The sequence below is a fragment of the Equus caballus genome, chromosome 3 (genome assembly GCF_041296265.1).
Source record: "Equus caballus isolate H_3958 breed thoroughbred chromosome 3, TB-T2T, whole genome shotgun sequence".
Lineage (NCBI taxonomy): Eukaryota > Metazoa > Chordata > Mammalia > Perissodactyla > Equidae > Equus > Equus caballus.
The window spans coordinates 19,108,202-19,129,702 of NC_091686.1; the positions used below are offsets into that span (position 1 = coordinate 19,108,202).

General features: G+C 43.0%; 2 protein-coding genes across 6 annotated transcripts in view; both read left to right on the top strand.

The window, feature by feature from the left end:
- The window catches only part of TANGO6 (transport and golgi organization 6 homolog), a 192,486-nt gene that overhangs the window by 67,585 nt on the left and 103,400 nt on the right, over positions 1-21,501 (top strand). The window contains exon 15 of one of the 5 annotated variants that reach the window (XM_023637191.2): positions 16,548-17,729. The exons of the other annotated variants lie outside the window; for them this stretch is intronic. Coding sequence (XP_023492959.2) covers positions 16,548-16,636 — 89 coding nt within the window. The 3' untranslated portion in view covers positions 16,637-17,729. Of the gene's footprint in view, positions 1-16,547; positions 17,730-21,501 lie in introns of those variants that run through there. 5 annotated transcript variants of the gene reach the window in all.
- DDX28 (DEAD-box helicase 28) lies at positions 9,771-12,520 on the top strand. The gene has a single exon (XM_014738340.3). It carries the CDS (start codon positions 11,001-11,003, stop codon positions 12,255-12,257), a length of 1,257 nt encoding a protein of 418 aa, XP_014593826.2. The 5' UTR covers positions 9,771-11,000; the 3' UTR covers positions 12,258-12,520.

The window sequence follows — 21,501 nt, forward strand, 5'->3', positions numbered from 1 at the left end:
AATAGGTTTTAGTATATTTAGAGAGTTGTGTAACCATCACCACTATCTAATTTTCAAACTTTTTCATTGTCTCAAGAAGAAACCCCATAAGCATTATCAGTCACTTTCCATTCCCCACTACCCCCAGCCCCTGGCAACCACTAATCTACTTTTTGTCCTATGAATTTGCCTATTCTGGACATTTCATATAAATAGAATCATAACATGTGTAGTCTTTTGTGTCTGGCTCCTTTCACTTAATGTTTTTGAGGTTCATCCACGTTGTAGTGTGAACTAGTACTTCATTCCTTTTTAAGGCTGAATAATATTTCATTGTATTGTTTTAAAACATTTTCATTTTTTTTAGGAAGATTGGCCCTGAGCTAACATCTGTTGCGAATCTTCTGCTTTTTTTTTCTCCCCAAAGCCCAAGCACGTGGTTGGATATCCTAGTTCTAGGTCATTCTGGTTCTTCTGTGTGGGATGCCACCACAGCATGGCCTGATGAGTGGTGTGTAGGTCCATGCCCAGGATCCGAACCAGTGAGCCCTGGGCCACCGAAGCATAGCACGTGAACTTAACTACTCGGGCACGGGGCCGGCCCCTATTTCATTGTATGGATTAACCACATTTTGTTTATCCAGTCATCAGTTGACATTTGAATTGTTTTTGCTTTTGGCGATTATGAATAATGCTGTTATGAATGTTCTGTGCAAGTTTTTGTGTGGGCATGTGTTTTCATTTCTCCTGGGTATACATGTATGAGTGGAATTGCTGAGTCACATAGTAACTCTATATTTAACCTTTTGAGGAACTGCCAAACTTTTCCAAAGTGGCTGTACCATTTTACTTTCCCACCAGCAATGTATGAGGGTTCCAATTTCTCTACGTCCTCGCCAATACTTGTTATTGTCTGTTTTTAATTATACCCATCTTAGTGGGTGTGAAATGGTATCTCATTGTGGTTTTGATTTGCATTTCTCTAATGACTGATGATGTTGAACATCTTTTCATGAACTTATTGTGCATTTGTATATCTTCTTTGGAGAAATGTCTTTTTAGATTCTTTGCCCATTTTTAAGTTGGGTTATTTGTCTTTTTATTATTGAATTGTAAGTGTTCTTTACATAGTCTAGACATAGGTTCTTTACCAAGTATATGAGTTGCAAATATTTTTTGCCATTCTGTGGTTTGTCTGTTCTCTTACTGATGGTGTCATTTAAAGCATAAAACTTTTTACTTTTGATGAAGTCCAACTTATCAAATTTCTCTTTTATTGCTTGCATTTTTGGTGTCATTTCTAAGAAGTCATTGCCTAACCCAAGATAATGAAGATTTACTTCTTCCAAGTGTTTTCTTTCAAGAGTTTTATAGTTTTAGCTCTTACATTTAGGTCTATGATCCATTTTGAGTTAATTTTGGGGTATGATATGAATATACCCATTTTTTTTAAAGATTTTCTTTTTTTCCTTTTTCTCCCCAAAGCCCCCCGGTACATAGTTGTATATTCTTCGTTGTGGGTCCTTCTAGTTGTGGCATGTGGGATGCTGCCTCAACGTGGTTTGATGAGCAGTCCCATGTCCATGCCCAGGATTCGAACCAACAAAACACTGGGCTACCTGCAGCAGAGCACGTGAACTTAACCACTCAGCCACGGGGCCAGCCCCAAGTATACCCATTTTATAGCTAAAGATTTTGTTAAGTTAAATCCCTTTTCTAAGATTATATAGCAAATAATTTGAACCTTGTTCTTGGCCTCCAAATCTTGTTTTTTCCCTCCAAATACACTAGATTATTTCTTTAGAACTTTTCAAATGATGGTAGAAATTGGCCCTATTGTTGTGCTTTTTAAAATAGAAAACAGATACTATGATTATCAATAATATTTATTAAAATTGAATAATGTTTAATCATCTAAAAATCTTTGATTCTGTCAACAATCTTGAAATATAATAAAAGTAGATATTATAATCCTTCTATGAATGAAGAATTGACTTGCCTACAGTCACAAAATTTGGGGGAGTGGTGGAATTGGGACCAGACCCATTTCTCCCCTCTCCCAAACTCTCTTTTGAAATACAAAAGCCCACAACACTTGAGTTTTATATCAGCTTCGTTTTTGGAATATCTATCTAGTGGTTCCCTCTATCAATTGAAGATTGATATATTCACATTTGCATCAGAATATTTAGCAGTTTGGTACTTTTATCTATAAGTAAAAGATGAACTGGTTACTTCATGGTTAGTTATTTTCTCTTTGCAAGATTGCCCTGGTAATTGCCACTTAAGAGAAATGGCAATAAGTATTATAGAAATTACCGTTTACTGAGTGCCTGTTATGTGCCAGTTACAGCAATCCTGCAAGTTAGGAATTATTCTCCCTGTTTTGCCGATGAGGGAACTGAGGTTCAAAGAGGTTAAGAAACTGGCCCAAAGTGACACAAATATTAAGTGTCAGCGTCAGGATTTGAGTCTTAAATCTCTCTGGCTCTGAAGACTGTGCTCTTGCCACAGGGAAAAATAATTAATCCTAGTGCCTACATTGTTCCTGTTCCCAAGATGCAAGGGCTGAGAGCCAGGTCCACCTATAGGAAATGATCTCTCTAAAATCAACCCTTTCTATAACTTAATAATATGCTGGTCTCATTTTTGCCTGATTTATGTGTGTGTGGTTTTGGTCATTTGGCAATGTCTACAGCATTATTTTTAAGCAATCTTTGTGTATACACATCTTTGAAACTCATCTTCCATTAGTGGAATGGGAGTGTGTGTTACCTCACACTGCCTGTCCTTCTTCCTGCTGATGGTCATTATTGTTTCAGCACTGAGGGTATCAGCATCATTTTAGGAGCATCAGGAAAGAAGCTTCAGAAATCCGTCCTGGGATTTATGTAGTTTACTGAGATTGTGGGTTAGGTAAGCATGTAGCTTTCTGCACAGAACTTTTGATTTTTGTTGCATTTCTGATGCCAATAAATGACATTGAGAAATAACTTACTTTAAAACAATACAAATTATGAGGCTGTGGAGAAAACAGAAACTTCATACACTCCTGATAGAAATGTAAAATGGTGTAGCTGCTCTGGAAAACAGTCTGGCAGTTCCTCAAAAGGTTAAACATAGTTACCATATGACCCACCAATCCCACTCCTAGAGAAAGGAAAACGTATGTCCACATAAAGTCTTATATATGCATGCTCATAGCAGCATTATTCATAATAGTCAAAAAGTAGAAGCAACCTAAATATTTACCACCTGATGAATGGATAAATAAAATGTAGTATATCTATACAATGGAATATTATTTGGCAATAAAACGGAATGAAGCACTGATTCATGCTACAAGATGGATGAGACTTGAAAACATGGTGAGTGAAAGAAGCCAGACACCAAAGACCACATATCATGTGATTCCATTTATATGAGATCTCCAAGATAGGCAAGTCCATGGAGATAGAAAGTAGATTAGTGGTTGCCAGAGAATGGGAGGAGATGGGAAGATGGGGAGTGACTGATAATGGATATGAGGTTTCTTTTGGGGAGTGTTGAAAATGTTTTGGAATTAGATGGTAATCATTGCCCGACCTTATGAATATACTAAAAGTCACTGAGTTATGCACTTTTAAAAATAAAAAAGAAACTTTAAAAATTCAGAACAGTGATTTTTCTTGGAGCTTACGACTGTGACGAGGGGGTGGGCAGGATTTAGACATGTGCAGATGGAGTGAGGGGATTAATGCTGAAAGAAAAGCAAAAGTAGGAAGATGTTCAAGAGCAGGGCAAGTCTAAGGGATGGTCGGCAGTTCAAATTGTTAGTGGAGCAAAGTGGGCGTGAAGGGAGGAGTGGGACCGGGCTGCAATGCCCGGCTGCTGGAATGCCAAGACAAGGCATCTCAGCTTTTCTTTGTGTCTCTAGGGAGCCTTTAAAGTCTTGTTGCCAGCCCACCAGTAATGTCTTGGTGATGGCTTCCTGGATTTGAAAGTATCCTGTGTATTGATGGTTATTTCTTATGTTTCTTTTGTTCGTATCTTCACTCGTGATTTATTGAGCACCAACCAGATATCAGATGTAACTTACATTTTTTCATTTACTTCTCCCCACAACCCTGTAAGAGTTAATATATTTAGCTCCCCATTTCAGTGGGTGATGGAGTCTGGAATCAACTCGAGCCAAGGCTCTTATACCTGTCTCTACTTCCCTCCTCTCCCCATTCTATTTTCCCACCTTAACTGAAATCCTCATGGCCTCTGCTCTTGCAGACAGTAATATTAAGCAATTAAATACTTCTGAGTTTCTTGGTTTCCAGGGCTCATTTCAAATCCTTTACCTCCTGTTCATGTAAGCTAGCTGTCACAAAGGCAGGATTCACTACCAAGGATGCGACTGTGAGATGCCTTGGGATAGAGTCAGTTGCTTAAATGTCTACTTTATAAGCTATTAAGAAGGTATAAGTACCTTCCCTGCAGAACAGCTATTTAAATTTTGCCCTGGAGCCACTCTTTCCTTAGTAAAGTTGGAATTTGAAGGCAAGTAAAGGAGGATAAAATAGAGAGCTAGCTCACAAGTAAAACAGCAAGTTCCTCTTTAGACTTATCTTTAAGTACAATAGTAGTTTACTCTCTAAGGAATCAATCCCTTTTGTTGGAACTACTTTGAGGTAACAGCTGGAGGGGCACCCTGCTCTCACTTTTCCCTCCCAAACTAAAAAGCAAGCAGCCTACATTACCCTTCATTTCAAATACAAATTAAAATTCCTAATCCCACCAGATGTGATTAAGATGATCCTTGAAGCTGTCCACACACTTAATGAACCCAATTATATTTTTTATTAACCCTGACATAGTTCCTTTTGTTGCTGAATCGTAAGTTTAACATTTTTAACTGATTAAAGCATCAGTTTCCGCCTCTTTGATCACATCGAGCTCTTGGGCACTGGTCAAAAAGTGCCCTTAAATGGTGTCTGTACAGTTTTGGCAACTCATTTTTCGATTCTTACATTAGACTTTGATACTTGGTTTTGTTTCCTGACCTTGTGGTATCTCTGCTGTCCCTGAAGAGGCTGGAAGGTTGGGAAGGAATTGCGCCTCCAGGGAATGGATCAAAGACGTTGAGCTACCAAAGACCTAATTAGGTCATCTCTCCCGTCCACCTGCCAGGGCATGATTGCTGAAGTTTTCTTTCTTAGGAGAAGGCTGTTTTAGAAGCGCTTTTGCACTTTATGTCCAACTTTGATTTCCATTATTGGTAACCTGACTTTACATAGAGGCAGAAAGAATTGTAAAACATCTTTGGCCATTGACTTTTTTTCTTAGTGATTTAAAATGTTCATTCATTCAACAAATATTTATTGAGCATACTATGTGCAAGGTCGCCATGCTTGGTACATTGCTAAGAAAAACAGTCATGCCCTGTCTTCCTGGAATTTACAGTCAGAAGTGGGTGAGAGATGGAGCAGAGCAAATTCACGTAATCACACAAACAAATGTGAAATGTGACTTTGACAGGTGCTGTGAAGGAAAGATACACAGTGACCTGAGAGCCTGTGTTAGGGGCATTTTACCTGACAGAGAAGGGAAGGAGGAAGCGACCCATAAGCTGAGATCTGGTGGGTGATTAGATTGTGAGTTAACCTGGTAAAGAAGGGAGGGAAGAGTATTCCAGAGTGAAGGAGCAGCAAAGCGCAGTACTGTGACAGAGAGGAGCCTGCAGACAGGAAGGACTGCATGAATGCCTGTGTTCTATGGGGCCCGTAAGATCAGTGAAGAAGGGGGTGGGCTGGGTGGGCTCCAGGCAACCCCACTCAAACCAGGCGCTCTGCTTTTCTCTCTTTCATTGAGCCTTCCCTAAAGATTTCATGTGAAAATAAGGTTCTGCTGCTTTTAAAACAACAACAAAAGGATTTGAAAAATCACTGTGTTAGACCATCTACCTGACCTAGCAAGGAAGTTTTATAACATGTTATATGTGATGTGTCATGCCACACACATCTGTTGTCACCTTCTCACCACTGCCAGATAATGCAGTCTCTCTTTAAGCCTGTTTTCATGAAATGCGGTGAATATGTTTGGCTATCTCTACAAATCTCTGGACTCAGTTTCCAACACATAGCCCTTAACCATGATGAAAAGCATTCTAATTGCAGATGAAAAAGGTAAAACCATATGGAGTTATTTAGTCCAGTGATCTTCAAATAATTAGTTTTTAGCAGTGGAATTCGTTTTTCAAATGAGATCTGACATGAAGGTGTCAAAAATTAAAGTGGTCTTTATTTTCTTCTTCGTACCTTTTTCCTTATATTTTTCACATTTCCTAGTATGAACATTTATTGATTTTAAGATCAGAAGATAATGTTTTTTAAATTACTTGGCTGTTTGGGAAAACTGAATTGTTTCATGATAACAAGTTTCAGGGACTAGCACAGATTGAAACTGTGGGCTCCCTCTGTTGTAGTACCCCTGTTGACCTTTTCACAACTAGGGATTACTAAGGCACAGGGTGACCATGACTTTTTCACCATAAAATTATATGATGACAGCAGAACCTTACTGACAAACAGATGTTTTTCCCAAGTGGTCCTTTTCTTAATGAAATGGTTGCTTAGAAACCAGACCATAATAATAACTTTTCTATATTTAGTTTGTAAAGTGATTCAGTTTGCAAAATTATTAAGTCAGAGAATACTAATTAGATAAAACTGAACATATCCATTATTTCTTGTCTTGGAATTCAGCAACCAAATGGTTAAATTAGTAGCTAAATTTCATCCAGATGTGTCTATCCAGATGTTATGCATAACAAGGACATACAAGGAGAACGAAGGTCCTAGAGCTGCCCTGCTCTGCTCTACACTGTTTCGCTAGTGGCACAGTGTATTTGATCTTTCATCAGTATATATTAGAAGCTGAAACATGTAACACTTATTAGGTTGCTGAGAGGATCACTTAGGTGAGCGGGTCAAAAATTACATGTGAAAATGTGAAAGTAACTTCAAGTTAAGCTCAGTGAGACAGCAGTGTAAAGGAAGGGCTGAGTAGTGAAGATACTTGTTTAGGATGACAAGTGATAAATGGAAAATCTGACATGCTAACTATTACTAACAACAAAGAAACCTTAACATGCTCCGTGTTTGTCAGGTGAATTAAAACCTTGAATCTTACATTCAAACTAGACAAAATCTAGAAGAAAATACATTTCTGTTTTCCATTTCCAGTAATGGTGAAATAGCTCAGCTGAAAACAACTATTACACAGGGTAACATATTTAAAACATTTTAAAAGCATTAAAGAACTAACAAGAAAGCAGAGAATTACCAAGCCAACATCTGAAGAGACAGCCAGAACCCTGGAAGATAAACTGAGTTTAAGAGCCTGCATTTGCCCTTGAGGGCATCTGCTGAAATTAAGCTGTGAGTATCAAGGCCTTGAAGGGCAAGCTGCAGAAATGAAAGCCCAGACCCAACTTGGAGCAAGGAGTCTAATGGAAGACCTCCAGCGTTCAGCTTAGACCTCAAGGGAGTGTACCTTCAGGCGAATCACAAGCAAAAAGGCTCCCCTCCACCTCAGCCCCAGGGACTGGGAGGAGCATTGTCTGGGCCTGAAGTAGAGCAGGAGGGAAGAAGGAAGGAAACCCTCTCCCTGGGAGATTGTAATCACTGAATGGACCACCTCTCCTGCAGATTCACATTCTCAGGATTCAGGACGTGTCAAGCAGGGAATTAGAGTTTGAATTGTTTCTATACTGGTGGCATCTATGGGTGTCTTGCAGAAATCAAAGCATATCTCCTATGGAAGAAGGCACCTTCACCCTAGACCCCCAAAGAACCTCCACAACAATTTTTAAGTTTTCATTTCTATTTTAAATATTTTAATAATTAAATTTTATTATGGTTATATATATAACATAAAATTTGCCATTTTAACAATTTTTTTTAATTTTATTTTTTTTACTTTTTGAGGAAGATTAGCTTTTAGCTAACATCTACCGCCAATCCTCTTCTTTTTTTGGTTGAGGAAGACTGGCCCTAAGCTAACATCCGTGCCCATCTTCCTCTACTTTGTATGTGGGACACCTGCCACAGAATGGCTTGCCAAGCAATTCGTAAGCCCGCACCCAGCATCTGAACCGGCGAACTCCGGGCCACCGAAGTGGAACATGTGAACTTAACCACTGCCCCGCTGGGCCAGCCCATAACAATTTTTAAAAGTACAATTCAGTGGCAGTAAATATTCACAATGTCGTGTCACTCTGTCTATTCCTGAAACTTTTTCATCACCCCAAACAGAAACTCAGTAACCATTAAGCAATAACTCTCCATCTCTCCTCCATAATAATTATTTAATTAATAAGTATTGTACATTTATGTACAACTAGTACATGGTCACAAATAACCAAAGACGTGGAAACAAAGTCCCAGAAGACTTTCTTGAAAAATTGTTTATTTATTCATATTTTTGAGGAAGATTAGCCCTAATCCTCTTTTTGCTGAGGAAGATTGGCCCTGAGCTACGTATTCCTTTTTAAAGATTTTATTTATTTTTCCATCTTCTCCCCAAAGCCCCTCAGCACATAGTTGTATATTTTTAGTTGTGGGTCCTTCTAGTTGTGGTACGTGGGGTGCCACCTCAGCGTGGCTTGATGAGCAGTGCTAGGTCCATGCCCAGGATTCGAACCAGTGAAACCCTGGGCCACTGAAACAGAGCACTTGAACTTAACCACTCGTCCACGGGGCTGGCCCCCCCACATATTCTTTATCTAATCATCAGTCAATGGGCACTTGGGTTGCATCCAAATCTTGGTTATTGTGAATAATGCTGCAATGAACATAGGAGTGCATAAGTCTGTTTTTATTATTGATTTCAAGTTCTTTGGATAAATACCCAATAGCTGGGTCATATGGTGTTTCTATTTTTAATTTTTTGAGAAATCTCTGTACTATTTTCCATAGTGGCTGCACCAGTTTACATTCCAGCCATCAGTGTATGAAGGTTCCCTTTTCTCCATGACATCTCCACGACATTTGTTATTTTTTAAAATTTTTATTTATTTATTTATTTTTTGAGGAAGATTAGCCCTGAGCTAACATCTGCTGCCAATCCTCCCCTTTTTGCTGAGGAAGACTGGCCCTGAGCTAACATCTGTGCCCATCTTCCTCTACTTTATATGTGGGACGCCCACCACAGCATGGCTTGCCAAGTGGTGCCATGTTCACACCCGGGATCCAAACCAGCGAACCCTGGGGTGCCGAAGCGGAATGTACGCACTTAACTGCGGTGCCACTGGGCCGCCCCCCTCCAACATTTGTTATTTTTTATCTCAGTGATTATAGCCATTCTAACAGGCCATAAGTGCTATGGCCATAAGTGATAAGCCATATCACTGAGGAGTGATATCTAAGTGTGGTTCTGATTTGTATTTCTCGGGTGACTAGTGATGTTGAACATCTTTTTAGGTGCCTGTTCGCCATCTGTATATTGTCTTTGGAAAAATGTCTGTTCATATCCTCTGCCCACTTTTGATCGGGTTGCTTTTCTTTTTGTAATTCAATTATGTGAGTTCTTTATATGTTATGGAGATTAACCCCTTGTCTGATATATAATTTGCAAATATTTTCTCCCTGTTGGTGGGTTGTCTTTTCATTTTGGTCCTGATTTCCTTTGCCTGGCAGAAGCTCTTTAGTCTGATGAAGTCCCATTTGTTTATTTTTTCTTTTGTTTCCCTCTTCTGAGTAGACATGGTATTTGAAAAGATCCTTTTAAGACTGATGTCAAAGACTGTACTGCCAGGGCCGGCCCCGTGGCTGAGTGGTTAAGTTGTATGCTCTGTTTCTGTGGCCTGGGTTTTTGCTGGGTCGGATCCTGGGCACACACATGGCACCACTCATCAAGCCGTGCTGTGGCGGCATCCCGCATAGCACAACCAGAACGACTTACAACTAGAATATACAACTATATATTGGGAGGCTTTGGGAAGAAGAAGAAGAAGAAAAAGAAAAAGAAGATTGGCAACAGATGTTAGCTCAGGTGCCAATCTTAAAAAAAAAAAAAAGAGTGTACTGCTTATATTTTCTTCTAGAAGTTTTATGGTTTCAGGTCTTACCTTCAAGTCTTTCATCTATTTTGAATTTATTTTTGTGAATGGTGTAAGAGAATGGTCTACTTTTGTTCTTTTACATGTGGCTGTCCAGTTTTCCCAAACTGTTTATTGAAGAGACTTTCCTATCTCCATTGTATGTTCTTAGCTCCTTTGTCGAAGATTAGCTGTCTGTAGATGTGTGCTTTTATTTCTGAGCTTTTGATTCTGTTCCATTGATCTGTGTATATGTTTTTGTGCCAGTACCATGCTGTTTTGACTACTACAGCTTTGCAGGATATTTTGAAGTCAGGGATTGTGATGCCTCCAGCTTTGTTCTTTTTTCTCAGGATTGGTTTAGCTATTTGGGGTCTTTTGTTGTTCCGTATGAGATTTAGGATTCTTTATTCTATTTCTGTGAAGAACCTCATTGGGGTTGCATTGAATATGTAGATTGCTTTAGGTAGTATGGACATTTTAACTATATTTATTCTTCCAATCCATGAGCATGGAATCTTTCCATTTCTTTTTTTTTTAAAGATTTTATTTTTTCCTTTTTTCTCCCCAAAGCCCCCTGGTATACAGTTTTATATTTTTAGTTGTGGGTCCTTCTAGTTGTGGCATGTGGGATGCCGCCTCAGCATGGCTTGATGAGTGGTGCCATGTCCGTGCCCAGGATCAGAATGGGTGAAACCTTGGGTTGCCGAAGCAGAGTGTGAACTTAACCACTTGGCCACTGGGCCAGCCCTCCATTTCTTTACATCTTCTTCCATTTCTTTCAATAATGTCTTATAGTTTTCAGTCATAGTCTTTCAGTATAGTTTCAATTATAGGTCTTTCACCTCCTTGGTTAAGTTTATACCTAGGTATTTTATTCTTTTTCTTGTGATTGTAAATGGGATGGTATTCTTGAGTTCTCTTCCTGCTAGTTAGTGCTTGTTAGTGTACAGAAATGCAACTGATGGGCTTCACTTGTCTGGGTCTGGAGCCTCGCGTGCGGCTCATGCTACAGGAGGCTGCTCCCGAAGTCGTTTGGCCTACAACTGTGCAGTCGAGCACCATCCCCTCACTACTTCGCGGCCGCCACATCCTTTGCGCTGCAGACCCCGGCAGTAGCAAGACTCTCAGCTACCTATTACCTCTGCTTCAACTGCTCTTGGGCCGGCCACACCTGGACTCCCAGTGTATCCCTGCTCCTCAATGCCTGGTCCTTGTGCCTTCGAGACAGTTAGCCGAACAGTTCCGTGCCGTGGCCCAGCCCTTGGGCAGCTCCCTGGGCCTCCAGGTGTGGGAGCTAGGGAGAGGCCATGGCAGGAGTAGGATCAAGCTGCCACTGTCCAAACAACCTCCAGCAGATGTACTAGTGGTCACTCCGGGAGCTCTGTGGAAGGCCCTGAAAAGACAACTGATCAGCCTGGAGCAGCTCTCCCTCTTGGTGTTGGATGAGGCAGACACACTGCTGGATGAAAGCTTCCTGGAACTAGTGGACTACATCTTGGAGAAGAGCCATATAGCGGAAGGCCCAGCTGACTTAAAAGACCCCTTCAATCCCAAAGCTCAGTTAGTGCTGGTGGGGGCCACATTTCCCGAAGGTGTAAGCCAGCTGCTGAGTAAAGTTGCCAGCCCAGACTCTCTAACCACTATCACCAGCTCCAAGCTCCACTGTGTCATGCCTCATGTCAGACAGACATTTATGAGGCTGAAGGGAGCAGAGAAGGTGACTGAGTTGGTACAGATCCTCAAGCAGCATGACAGAGCATATAGGACGGGCCCCTCAGGAAGCGTTCTGGTGTTCTGTAATAGCTCCAGCACTGTGAACTGGCTAGGCTATATTCTAGATGACCACAAAATCCAACACCTCAGGCTGCAGGGACAAATGCCAGCCTCACTGAGGGCAGGTATCTTCCAGCACTTCCAAAAGGGCTCCCGAGACACACTTCTCTGCACAGACATAGCTTCTCGGGGCTTGGACAGCACCCACGCGGAGCTGGGTACCAATTACGATTTCCCTCTCACCCTGCAAGACTGTAACCACAGAGCGGGGAGGGTGGGCCGTGTGGGAAGCGACGTGCCAGGAACAGTCATTAGCTTTGTGACCCATCCCTGGGATGTGAGCCTGGTTCAGAAGATTGAGCTGGCAGCTCGCCGGAGGAGAAGCCTTCCAGGACTAGGGTCCTCGGTGAGAGAGCCTTTGCCCCAGCAAACCTGATTGCAGCTGGCTTAAATATGATGCCATAACAGAGATCTTTCCCTGTGCCCTGGGTGGGTGAGCACACTTGTCATTAGGATGTGCTAGGCTGCCCAGTCACCTCCCCGAAGGCCTGGTAAGCTGCTGGCCAGCACGGGAGGGTGAACTTCTGAGCATGGCTCTCTGTAGTCTTTCACATGACTCATGAAAAATAAAGTAGATTTTGGCTTTGCCTTATATCATGATTTCTAACAATAAATGATGTTTTTATGGATCTCCCCTAATGATAGTTACCATTGGAGCAGAATTCATTGGATTCTGAGAAGATTCACACTCCAAACTATCACACCTAGGACAAAGGGTCTTTCAACTGATGGTTTTATTTGTAAACATTTAGGTTTTATTTCCTGCCCCTAAAACACCCATTAAGTTCCCAGGAAAAGGGAAAGGTGAAGTAACTAGCAGTAGGGAGAAATCTTCACCAGCAGTGCCCATGGCAGGTTTGGGCACTCTTGGTGAAATCTCTGAGAAGTACTGGCAGAAGAATACAAGGCAGACTGACGCAGAAGTGTGGCTGGCTGTGCATTTCCAGGCTCTGCCTTCTTTTCTGTCTCTTGGTGGCAGAGGAAGAGGAGAGGGGATTAAACTGTTTTACAGAACTGGCAAAATAAGTGTATAGCATCCTGTGACTTATAGGTTCCAGTCTCTGCTGCATGATATAAGTTTTGCCTAAAGTAATAAACAGTTGAGAGTCGAAATATAATACTCCACAAAACAACTTAAAAATACTTGCACACAGAAAATGATAAAGTTTCAGACAGCAGAAATGGGCCCAGGGCAGCCTTTGCCAAAAGAGAATATTGTACTAAATGTGCAATCATAGCTCTCTTTTCCATATGAAGAAACTGAAGCTCAGGGGGACAAAGAACTTACTCAAAATCAGACAAGTAGGTTGGACAGAATCTAGTCTTGTCTGCACCAAGGTTTGTATTCTTAACCACCATGCTAGCTTTTTTCAAATATGATACATGCACAGAATTATTCTACATCTGTATTTTCCTTGAATATTCCTTCTTTACATCTATGCCTGGGGCGGTTTTTAATACTGCCCACTTTGACTCTCAAAAGTGACCCAGTTTAGACAATAATTTGGTCACCCTATTTGGACCACTATGGTGGAATTGCCCAGGAGCATGTTAAAAGTGCAGATGTTTTTGGTGAGGGAGATTGGCCCTTAGCTAACATCTGTTGCCAATCTTCCTCCTTTTGCTTGAGAAAGATTGTTCCTGAGCTAGCATCTCTGCCAGTCTTCCTCTATTTTGTATGTGGAATGCCGCCACAGCATGGTTTGATGAGCACTGTGTACATCCGCGGCCCTGGCAGATTTCCTAGCCCCCATCCCGATCTGGATAAGTTTTCTGAGGGTTGGCCCAAGAATCCATGTATGAGTATTTCTAAGTTGTTTTGTGTACTCCCCAGGTGAGTCTCAAACCCTCTTAAGTTGAGAAACCTTTTGTGAATGCTGTTCCACCTTCCCCAGAGACCCAGCCAGGTGCGGATAAAGTTTCAGTACCCCCACCAGAGCAGAGGGGTGCTCCTGGACAAGTAATCTCTCTGGAGCCTTAGAGAATCTGAGGGGTCTCATGCTGGCCCACCTGCCGGGATGAACCTCCTCCAGAGCCCTCCCCAAAAGCAGTCTGCTCTAATTAGGCCTGACTTCATCTGTCCTATCGTGTACCACACTGATCAGGCAACTTAGGAGTAGAGAGAAGTTGCTTCTCAACTGGGGTTGGCCAACCTCTGAAATAGTAGCCCGGGCAGTCTCTACCTCCTGGGCACATCCCCTCTGCAACAGCCCCAGTCAACAAATGTCCCATCTTTGCTTATTCAAGGTCAGCCACAGGGGCCCCTTCCTAAGGAAGGTTCTTATTGCTGGGAAGTTCTTGGTGACATTGTATCAAAGGCTGCCTGAAATATAGTTCCTTCCCATGGGCCTGATCAGGCTAAGAGCAGAGTTGTTTCTTTCTTCCTCCTCCGAGTAGGACCAGATCGGCTTGTAGTAACACCTTTTGACAGCGTTGATCAGGTTTTTCAGCTGGGCTGCTGCTGAGCCCACATCTCTTCCTTTCATGCTGATGGGATTATCATTGTTTGCCCTGTTGGAGGAGAGAGGAGTGTAATGATTAGGTTGTCACTCTGGTTTTTTTTTTTTTTGAGGAAGATTAGCCCTGAGCTAACTACTGCCAATCTTCCTCTTTTTGCTGAGGAAGACTGGCCCTGAGCTAACATCCATGCCCATCTTCCTCTTATACGTGGGACGCCTACCACAGCATGGTTTTTGTCAAGCGGTGCCATGTCCGCACCCAGGATTCGAACCAGCGAACCCCAGCCTGCTGAGAAGCGGAATGTGCGAACTTAACAGCTGCACCACCAGGCCGGCCCATGTGTTGTCATTCTGTATGATGTCATTTTGTCATGAATTTGTTTTGAATTTCATGTTTAAAAGGGCCCATCTTTCCCACTTTGCGATGTCATTCAGGACCGTCATTTTGCCTTGGGCACCTTTAACATCTCTCCCAGTGTCCCTGGAATGTGATGAGCTTGTCCTCATGTTTCTGTCAGCCGCAAATCCGGAGTCCCAACATGGAGCCCTGTCATGGAGCAGAACACCTCTCCACTACCTGGGTAGCCTTGGGTAGACCCCTTAACTTCTCGGGTTTTGGAGTCCTCAGTTGTGAAAATGTGAAGGTTCTATGAATTTACACTTGAAGCAGGACAAGATCAGGAAGAGCTCGTCTTTGCTTTTATTCTTCCCACCTGGAATATCTTCCCTCCTCTCCATGGGTCCAAATCTCACTTGTCTTTCAGGCCCACCATCCAGGTGCCTTCTCTCATTTCCAATCCACACAAATCTCTGCCTCTCCAGCTGTTGAATACTTAGGGTCAGTGACATACAACCTGGCTGTCTCTTAAGCTAATCTTGCCTCTCCATCCAGTCTCAGAATATGGGTTTCTTTTGCCCTCCTGTGGTCCCTGAGGCTGTGCCAGCCCACAAGTATCCTCCACAGGGAGTGGCTACTTGACTAGGGCATGAGTGGGGAGGGCCAGGTGTGAGGGCCCGGGCAGGATGCCTCTCTGCCTCAACCTTACTCTCCTCTACAAAACCTCAGGAACCTGAAGCCTGCCCCTCAAGTCACAGATTCCTTATGTGACCTCACTGGGTAGTGATGACCTCACAAACCTCACAGTTTCCATGGCAGGATAACCACGCAAACGTGGTGCTCTTAGGGAAACTTCTCGACTAGTTCTCTACCAGATACTGATCTGTTAGGTTGCCTGAGAGAGAATGTCTGACTGGATCTTCTATATTAACTCGAACTTGTCTTCTGTCCCCTGGGAGGGCAACGGAGCAGGTAAGCCTAGTGCGGGCATCTGTGTAAGAGGCATTGGTATACACACAACCTCACCTGGCTGCCACATGTTCCTTTTGGGCTTGCCCACCACATCTCAGAACATCCCCAGCTGTAAGTAATGCCAGTGGCCCAGGGCCCCCTCAGGGGCCCACAGTGTTCCTGCTCACTGCTGAGAACCAGTGAAACATCACCCTTGGGCAAGTGTTCAGAAAGGTTTACAAAGGTAGCCTTCCCCTTTGGGCTACAAGATGCTTCCATTCAGACCCTTTCCTGATTGGCCTCTTGGCAAAAGTGCATTTTTGTTAGAAAGTGATAAATGAAGCGGTTTGAGGAAGAGCTGTAGAAGGCCACTCTTGACCCTGACCCTGACCCTCACCTTCCAGCCCAGGCACCTTCACTGTGCTGTGATGTAGACATCCACGTGAGTCCCCTCAGATACATCCCAGACTGAGCTGCTGAGTAGTGGGGGAAAGAGTGATGTCATATTGATGGGAAGAACAGAGGAGGCAAGGGGAGGGATGAAGTGATTCTGAGCCTGGAGGGCTGAGGAAATGGTGCCCCAGGAGGTTGGGCTGATGTGAGCCTAGACTTGGTTCCCAGATTCTGGCTTTCATCCTCCTGGTCACTCTTGTCTCAGTAGCTGGCCTTTCTTCTAACATAGATAAAAGTATCAGAGGGCTAGAGTTCATTGTGGTTGAAACAGGTGGAATGAACGAGGCCCAAGAGGAGTTGCCAAGGTGAAAGGGGTTCTTAACCAATTTAGATTAGATTATTTTCTCCAAAACTTGAAAGGCAATTCCATTAACGCCTCAGAAGTGACAGAGCTTAAGAAATGTTTTCTCTATTGTGAAAGGAGAGATGGAGGGGATCCTGATTGCAATTATTTCGGGTTCTACAGTTTTCTCTGGAAATGGGGAAGAGATTTCCTGGTCTGCTGCTGCCGTAGGCTCCAGGGAATTGCTTTTGCCGCCAACATCCCTTCTCTAGGGGACTCAGAGGTGATGGGTCAAGGCTGTGATGTGGATGCCAAGCAGATGAAAGGGCTTTCAACCAGAAGCTGAGAGAGACGTGAGAGAGGGGAGGTCCTGGCAGGACACTGTGTCCAGCAGAAGTGACTGAACAGTTGTGATTTTCTGTCCAGCAGCAGTGGCTCCCACTACTCCTCCTACACCTTGTCTATACCATGTCCTCTACCGAGGGTGTGGAGAAACCCAGATGGGCTGGCATGGAGAGACATACTGCCTGGTTGGTGGCTGCCGGGCCTGTGGGGATGCTCCTGTGGCCACCCCAGCAAAGGTGGAAGCAGAGAAGCCAGTTCCCAGGCGGGGGCTCAAGAGACCTCGAGCTGTGGCAGAGCCAGACGAAGACCTAGGCTGCCCCAAAACCAAAATTCGGCGATTGCAGCACGGTGGCAGGAGGCAGACCCTGTGGAAGCTTGCTGGCTGAGCCATTCTGTAGAGAGGGCAAACATTTAACAGCCTGAGACATCTAATGCTTCTTCCTGCAGTGAACCCCACCACCCACCATTGGAGGTTAGAAGCTGAGCCATTCTGTCTGAGCCTTTCTCCTCCAGGAGCCTCCTTCCATACTAACTGGCCCTGGGCAAGGAGCCTCAGCAACTGAGGTTTGAAATGAGAGGCTGCTCTGAGCATCCCAGGACAGAAGCTGGCCTGGAAGAAAACCTGCTGTTCCTCTGCTCCATCCTCTAGAGTCCCTTCTTGGGCAGAAGAAAGAAAAGTGTGCACTCTGAGTTGAGGAGGATGCAGCAGCAGAGAGACTGTGCAGGGCAGCTTTATCAGGGGCCCAGTCTACCAGATGGACTCCTGCTTGAGTCGTTGCCAGCAGCTACCAGCACAAACCAGAAGGAGCTGGGCTTTTTGAATCTGCAAGAAGCAATCTGTGGCTACCCAGGGAGCCTCCGACCTGGGGTCTCAGGAGGCAGAATAAAGAGACCCAGGAAAACCCGCTCCCTGGAGCAGGAACAGGATGAAGAGGCAAGCAGCATCCCCCCTGAGGCTCACATGCTCCTTTATTCCCAGCCCTTTCTGGCCCCAGTGTTCAATAAAATGATTTTCTGTAACAGTGTGTGACTTGAAATCCAGCTTGTCCAAGGCCAGGCCCCAAACCTCCTGTTCCCTTCAAGTGCATTCCCACATGTGGTACCTGGTCCTCTAAGACCTTCTGCCTCCAAAAAGGGCCCTTGGGTATGGCTGCTCACTATGTGGCTATGTAAATTGGGGCAGGGCTCAGGCAGGTTCTTTAAGAAATGCAGATGAGTACTTCCTGATGAGTACTTCCCTCTGGATGTGCAAGTGTGTGTGTGAAAGGAGAGGAGAGGCAGGACTGAGAAGATTCTGTTACATCTACCAATCCACCCATCCATCCATCCATTTATTTGACAAATATTTATTGAGCAGCTGTTACCTAACAGCCACTGTGCTGGTGTCTTGGGATATTTCAGTGAATGAGACGATCAAAGCCCTTCTCCTCAAGGCACCCACAAACTAAAGGAAGAAACAAGTGAACAATATAATTTCAAGTAATTATAATTGCTAGAAAGAAAAGTAAAATAGGATAAGAGGATAGAGTGAGGAAGGGGTGCTGTAGTACACAAGGTAGTCAGGAAAGGCTTCTCTGAGGAGGTGACATTTCAGTGGAGATGTGAGTGAGGGAGTCATGTGAGGAGCTGGAGGAAGAGTATTCCTGGAGGAGGAAACGGCAAGTGCAAAGACACTGAGGTAGGAATGAGGCTGGCCTGTTCTAGGACCAGCAGTGGAGCTGGCGAGGAAAGATAGAGAAGGATGAAAGATGTGGTTGGAGAAGTAGGCGTGGGCTGGACCATAGCAGGCCTTGTCGGCTATGGTGAGGAGAGCATCCTGTCTTAAAAGTGACGGGAAGTCATGGGAGGGATTTGAACAGGGTAGTGAAGCGATCTGATGTAGATGCTAAATAGCTCACTGAGTGCTGTGTGCCACGGGAATAAGCTGCTGGCTGTTCCCAGTGGAATGCCTCTCTCAGCAGGTAAGGGGACAGTTGTTCCTGGGGAGTCGGGGTGGGAGAAAATCAGCAGAGAGGAAAGAGCACAGTGTTTGGGCCTGTATCCCAGGCTCATCTGCCTCATCAGCCCAGAACAGAAGGGGGCACTGTCAGCAGCTGGTAGCCCTCAGGCCCAGGTGAAGTCACCCACCCTGTGGACAGCACCCTTTTTCTCAGGGCCACAGCAGCAAGACCGTGGCTCCTTCCCCCGACACACACCCTCAAGGCCAGAGAAAGTGCTGGTAAGTTAAGAAGTTTCCCTAACCTGGGTTAGAGGAGGGACACACAGGCCCTGGGGTTTCCAGAAAGTTCCCTCTGTGAGTCTCAGTTAACCCAGAAAAGTCCGCTAATGCCTCTTTGTAGTGACCCCCACTGCCCACTGGAAATTAGAACCTCAGAATCTCTCTCTGAGACTTGGTGTGACTGAGGCAGAATTGGGGTTACTGGGGGAGTCAGATAGGTTGGCAAATCCCAAACATGACGCAAACAGACTCACCTGGGCTCTTAGGACACATAGAGATCCCCAGCACCCACACCAGTCCTGCTGAATACATTTTTAGGGTGGAGTCTGGAAATCTGCAGGTTTCTTCTTATTTGAAAAGTTTATTTACCCACGTATTTCATGATCCTTCAATCAGCTCTCTAGAGAACAACTTTTCCTCTCTCTCAGAATCTGGTATTCCACGTTCTTTTTTTTGTTTGTTTAACTCTTTTATTTTTTTATTTTTGAAAATTATATTATTGAAGTCATAATGGTTTATAACATTTTGTAATTTCAGATGTACATTATTGTTTATCAGTTTTTGTATAGACTGCATCATGCTCACCACCAACAGTCTAATTTTTATCCATCACCATATCATATGTGCCCCTTTACTCCTTAAACCCACCTCCTAAACCCCTTTCCCTCTGGTAACCACTAATCTTTTCTCTTTATCCTTGTTTTGTTTATCTTCCACACATGAGGGAAATCATGCAGTGTTTGTCTTTCTCCATCTGGCTTATTTTGCTCAACATAATAGGCTCAAGGTCCATCATGTTCTTACAAATGGGATGATTTTGTCTTTTTTATGGCTCAGTAGTATTCCTTTGTATATATGTACCACATCTTCTTTATTTATCATTTAAGGGGCGCTGGGGTTGCTTCCACATCTCAGCTATTTGAATAATGCTGTAGTGAACATAGGGCTTCATAAATCTCTTTGAATTGTTGATGTCAAGTTCTTTGGATAAATACCCAGTAGTGGGATAGCTTGATTTTATGGTATTTCTATTTTTAATTTTTTTGAGAAATCTCCATACTGTTTTCCATAATGGCTGCACCAGTTTGCATTCTCAGCAGCAGTGTGTGAGGGTTCCCTTTTCTCCACATCCTCTCCAGCATTTGCTATTTTTTGTGTTGGTAATTATAGCCATTCTCATTGTAGTCTTGACTTACATTTCCCTAATAATTAGTGATGTTGAACATCTTTTCATGTGCCTCTTGGCCATCTCTATACCCTCTTTGGAAAAATGTCTGTTTATATCCTCTGCCCATTTTTTGATGGAGTTGTTTGTTTTTTTGTTGTTGATTTGTATGAGTTCTTTATGTATTTTGAAGATTAACTCCTTGTTGGATATATGATTTGCAAATATTTTCTCTCAGTTGATGGAATGTCTTTTCGTTTTATTTGTGGTTTCCTTTTCCTTGCAGAAGCTCCTTAGTCTGATGTAGTCCCATTTGTTTATTTTTTCTTTTGTTTTCCTTGCCTAAGTAGACATGGTATTCGAAATGATGCTGCTAAGACTCATGTCAAAGAGTGTACTGCCTATATCTTCTTCTAGGAGTTTTATGGTTTCAGGTCTTACATTCAAATCTTTAATCCATTTTGAGTTAATTTTTGTGTATGTATGGTGTGAGATAATGGTCTACTTTTGTTCTTTTGCATGTGGCTGTCCAGTTTTCCCAAACTGTTTATTGAAGAGACCTTCCTTCCTCTTTGTATATTTTTAACTCCTTTCTTGAAGATTAGCTGTCCGTAGATGTCTGGTTTTATTTCTGGGCTTTCAATTCTGTTCCGTTCATCTGTCTGTCTCTCTTTGTGCCAGTACCACACTGTTTTGACTACTATAGCTTTGTAGTATATTTTGAAGTCAGGGATTGTGATGCCTCCAGCTTTGTTCTTTTTTCTCAGGATTGCTTTAGCTATTCGGGCTCTTTTGTTGTTCCATGTGAGATATAGGATTCTTTGTTCTATTTCCGTGAAGAATGTCATTGGGATTCTGATTGCGATTGCATTGAATATGTAGATTGCTTTAGGTTGTATGGACATTTTAACTATGTTGATTCTTCCAAATCATGTGCATGGAATATCTTTCCATTTCTTTATGTCATTATCGATTTCTTTCAGTAATGTCTTATAGTTTTCACTGTATAGGTCTTTCGCCTCGTTGGTTAAATTTATTCCTAGATATTTTATTCTTTTTGTTGTGATTGTAAATGGGATTGTATTCTTGAGTTCTCTTTTTGTTCATTCATTATTGGAGAGTAGAAATACAGCTGAGTTTTGCACGTTAATTTTATACCCTGCAACTTTGCTGTAGTTGTTGATAATTTCTGATAGTTTTCCAATGGCTTCTTTAGGGTTTTTTATATATAAAATCATTTGTCTGCAAACAGCAAGAGTTTCACGTCTTCATTGCCTATTTGGATTCCTACTATTTCTTTTTCTTGCCTAACTGCTCTGGCCAAAACCTCCAGTACTGTGTTGAATAAGAGTGGTGGGAGTGGGCATCCTTGTCTTGTTCGTCTTCTCAGAGGTGTGGCTTTTAGTTTT

What these genes read in the sequence shown, in the direction of transcription:
- DDX28 (XM_014738340.3), top strand. Translation starts at nt 11,001, where the DNA reads ATGCAACTGATGGGCTTCACTTGTCTGGGTCTGGAGCCTCGCGTGCGG.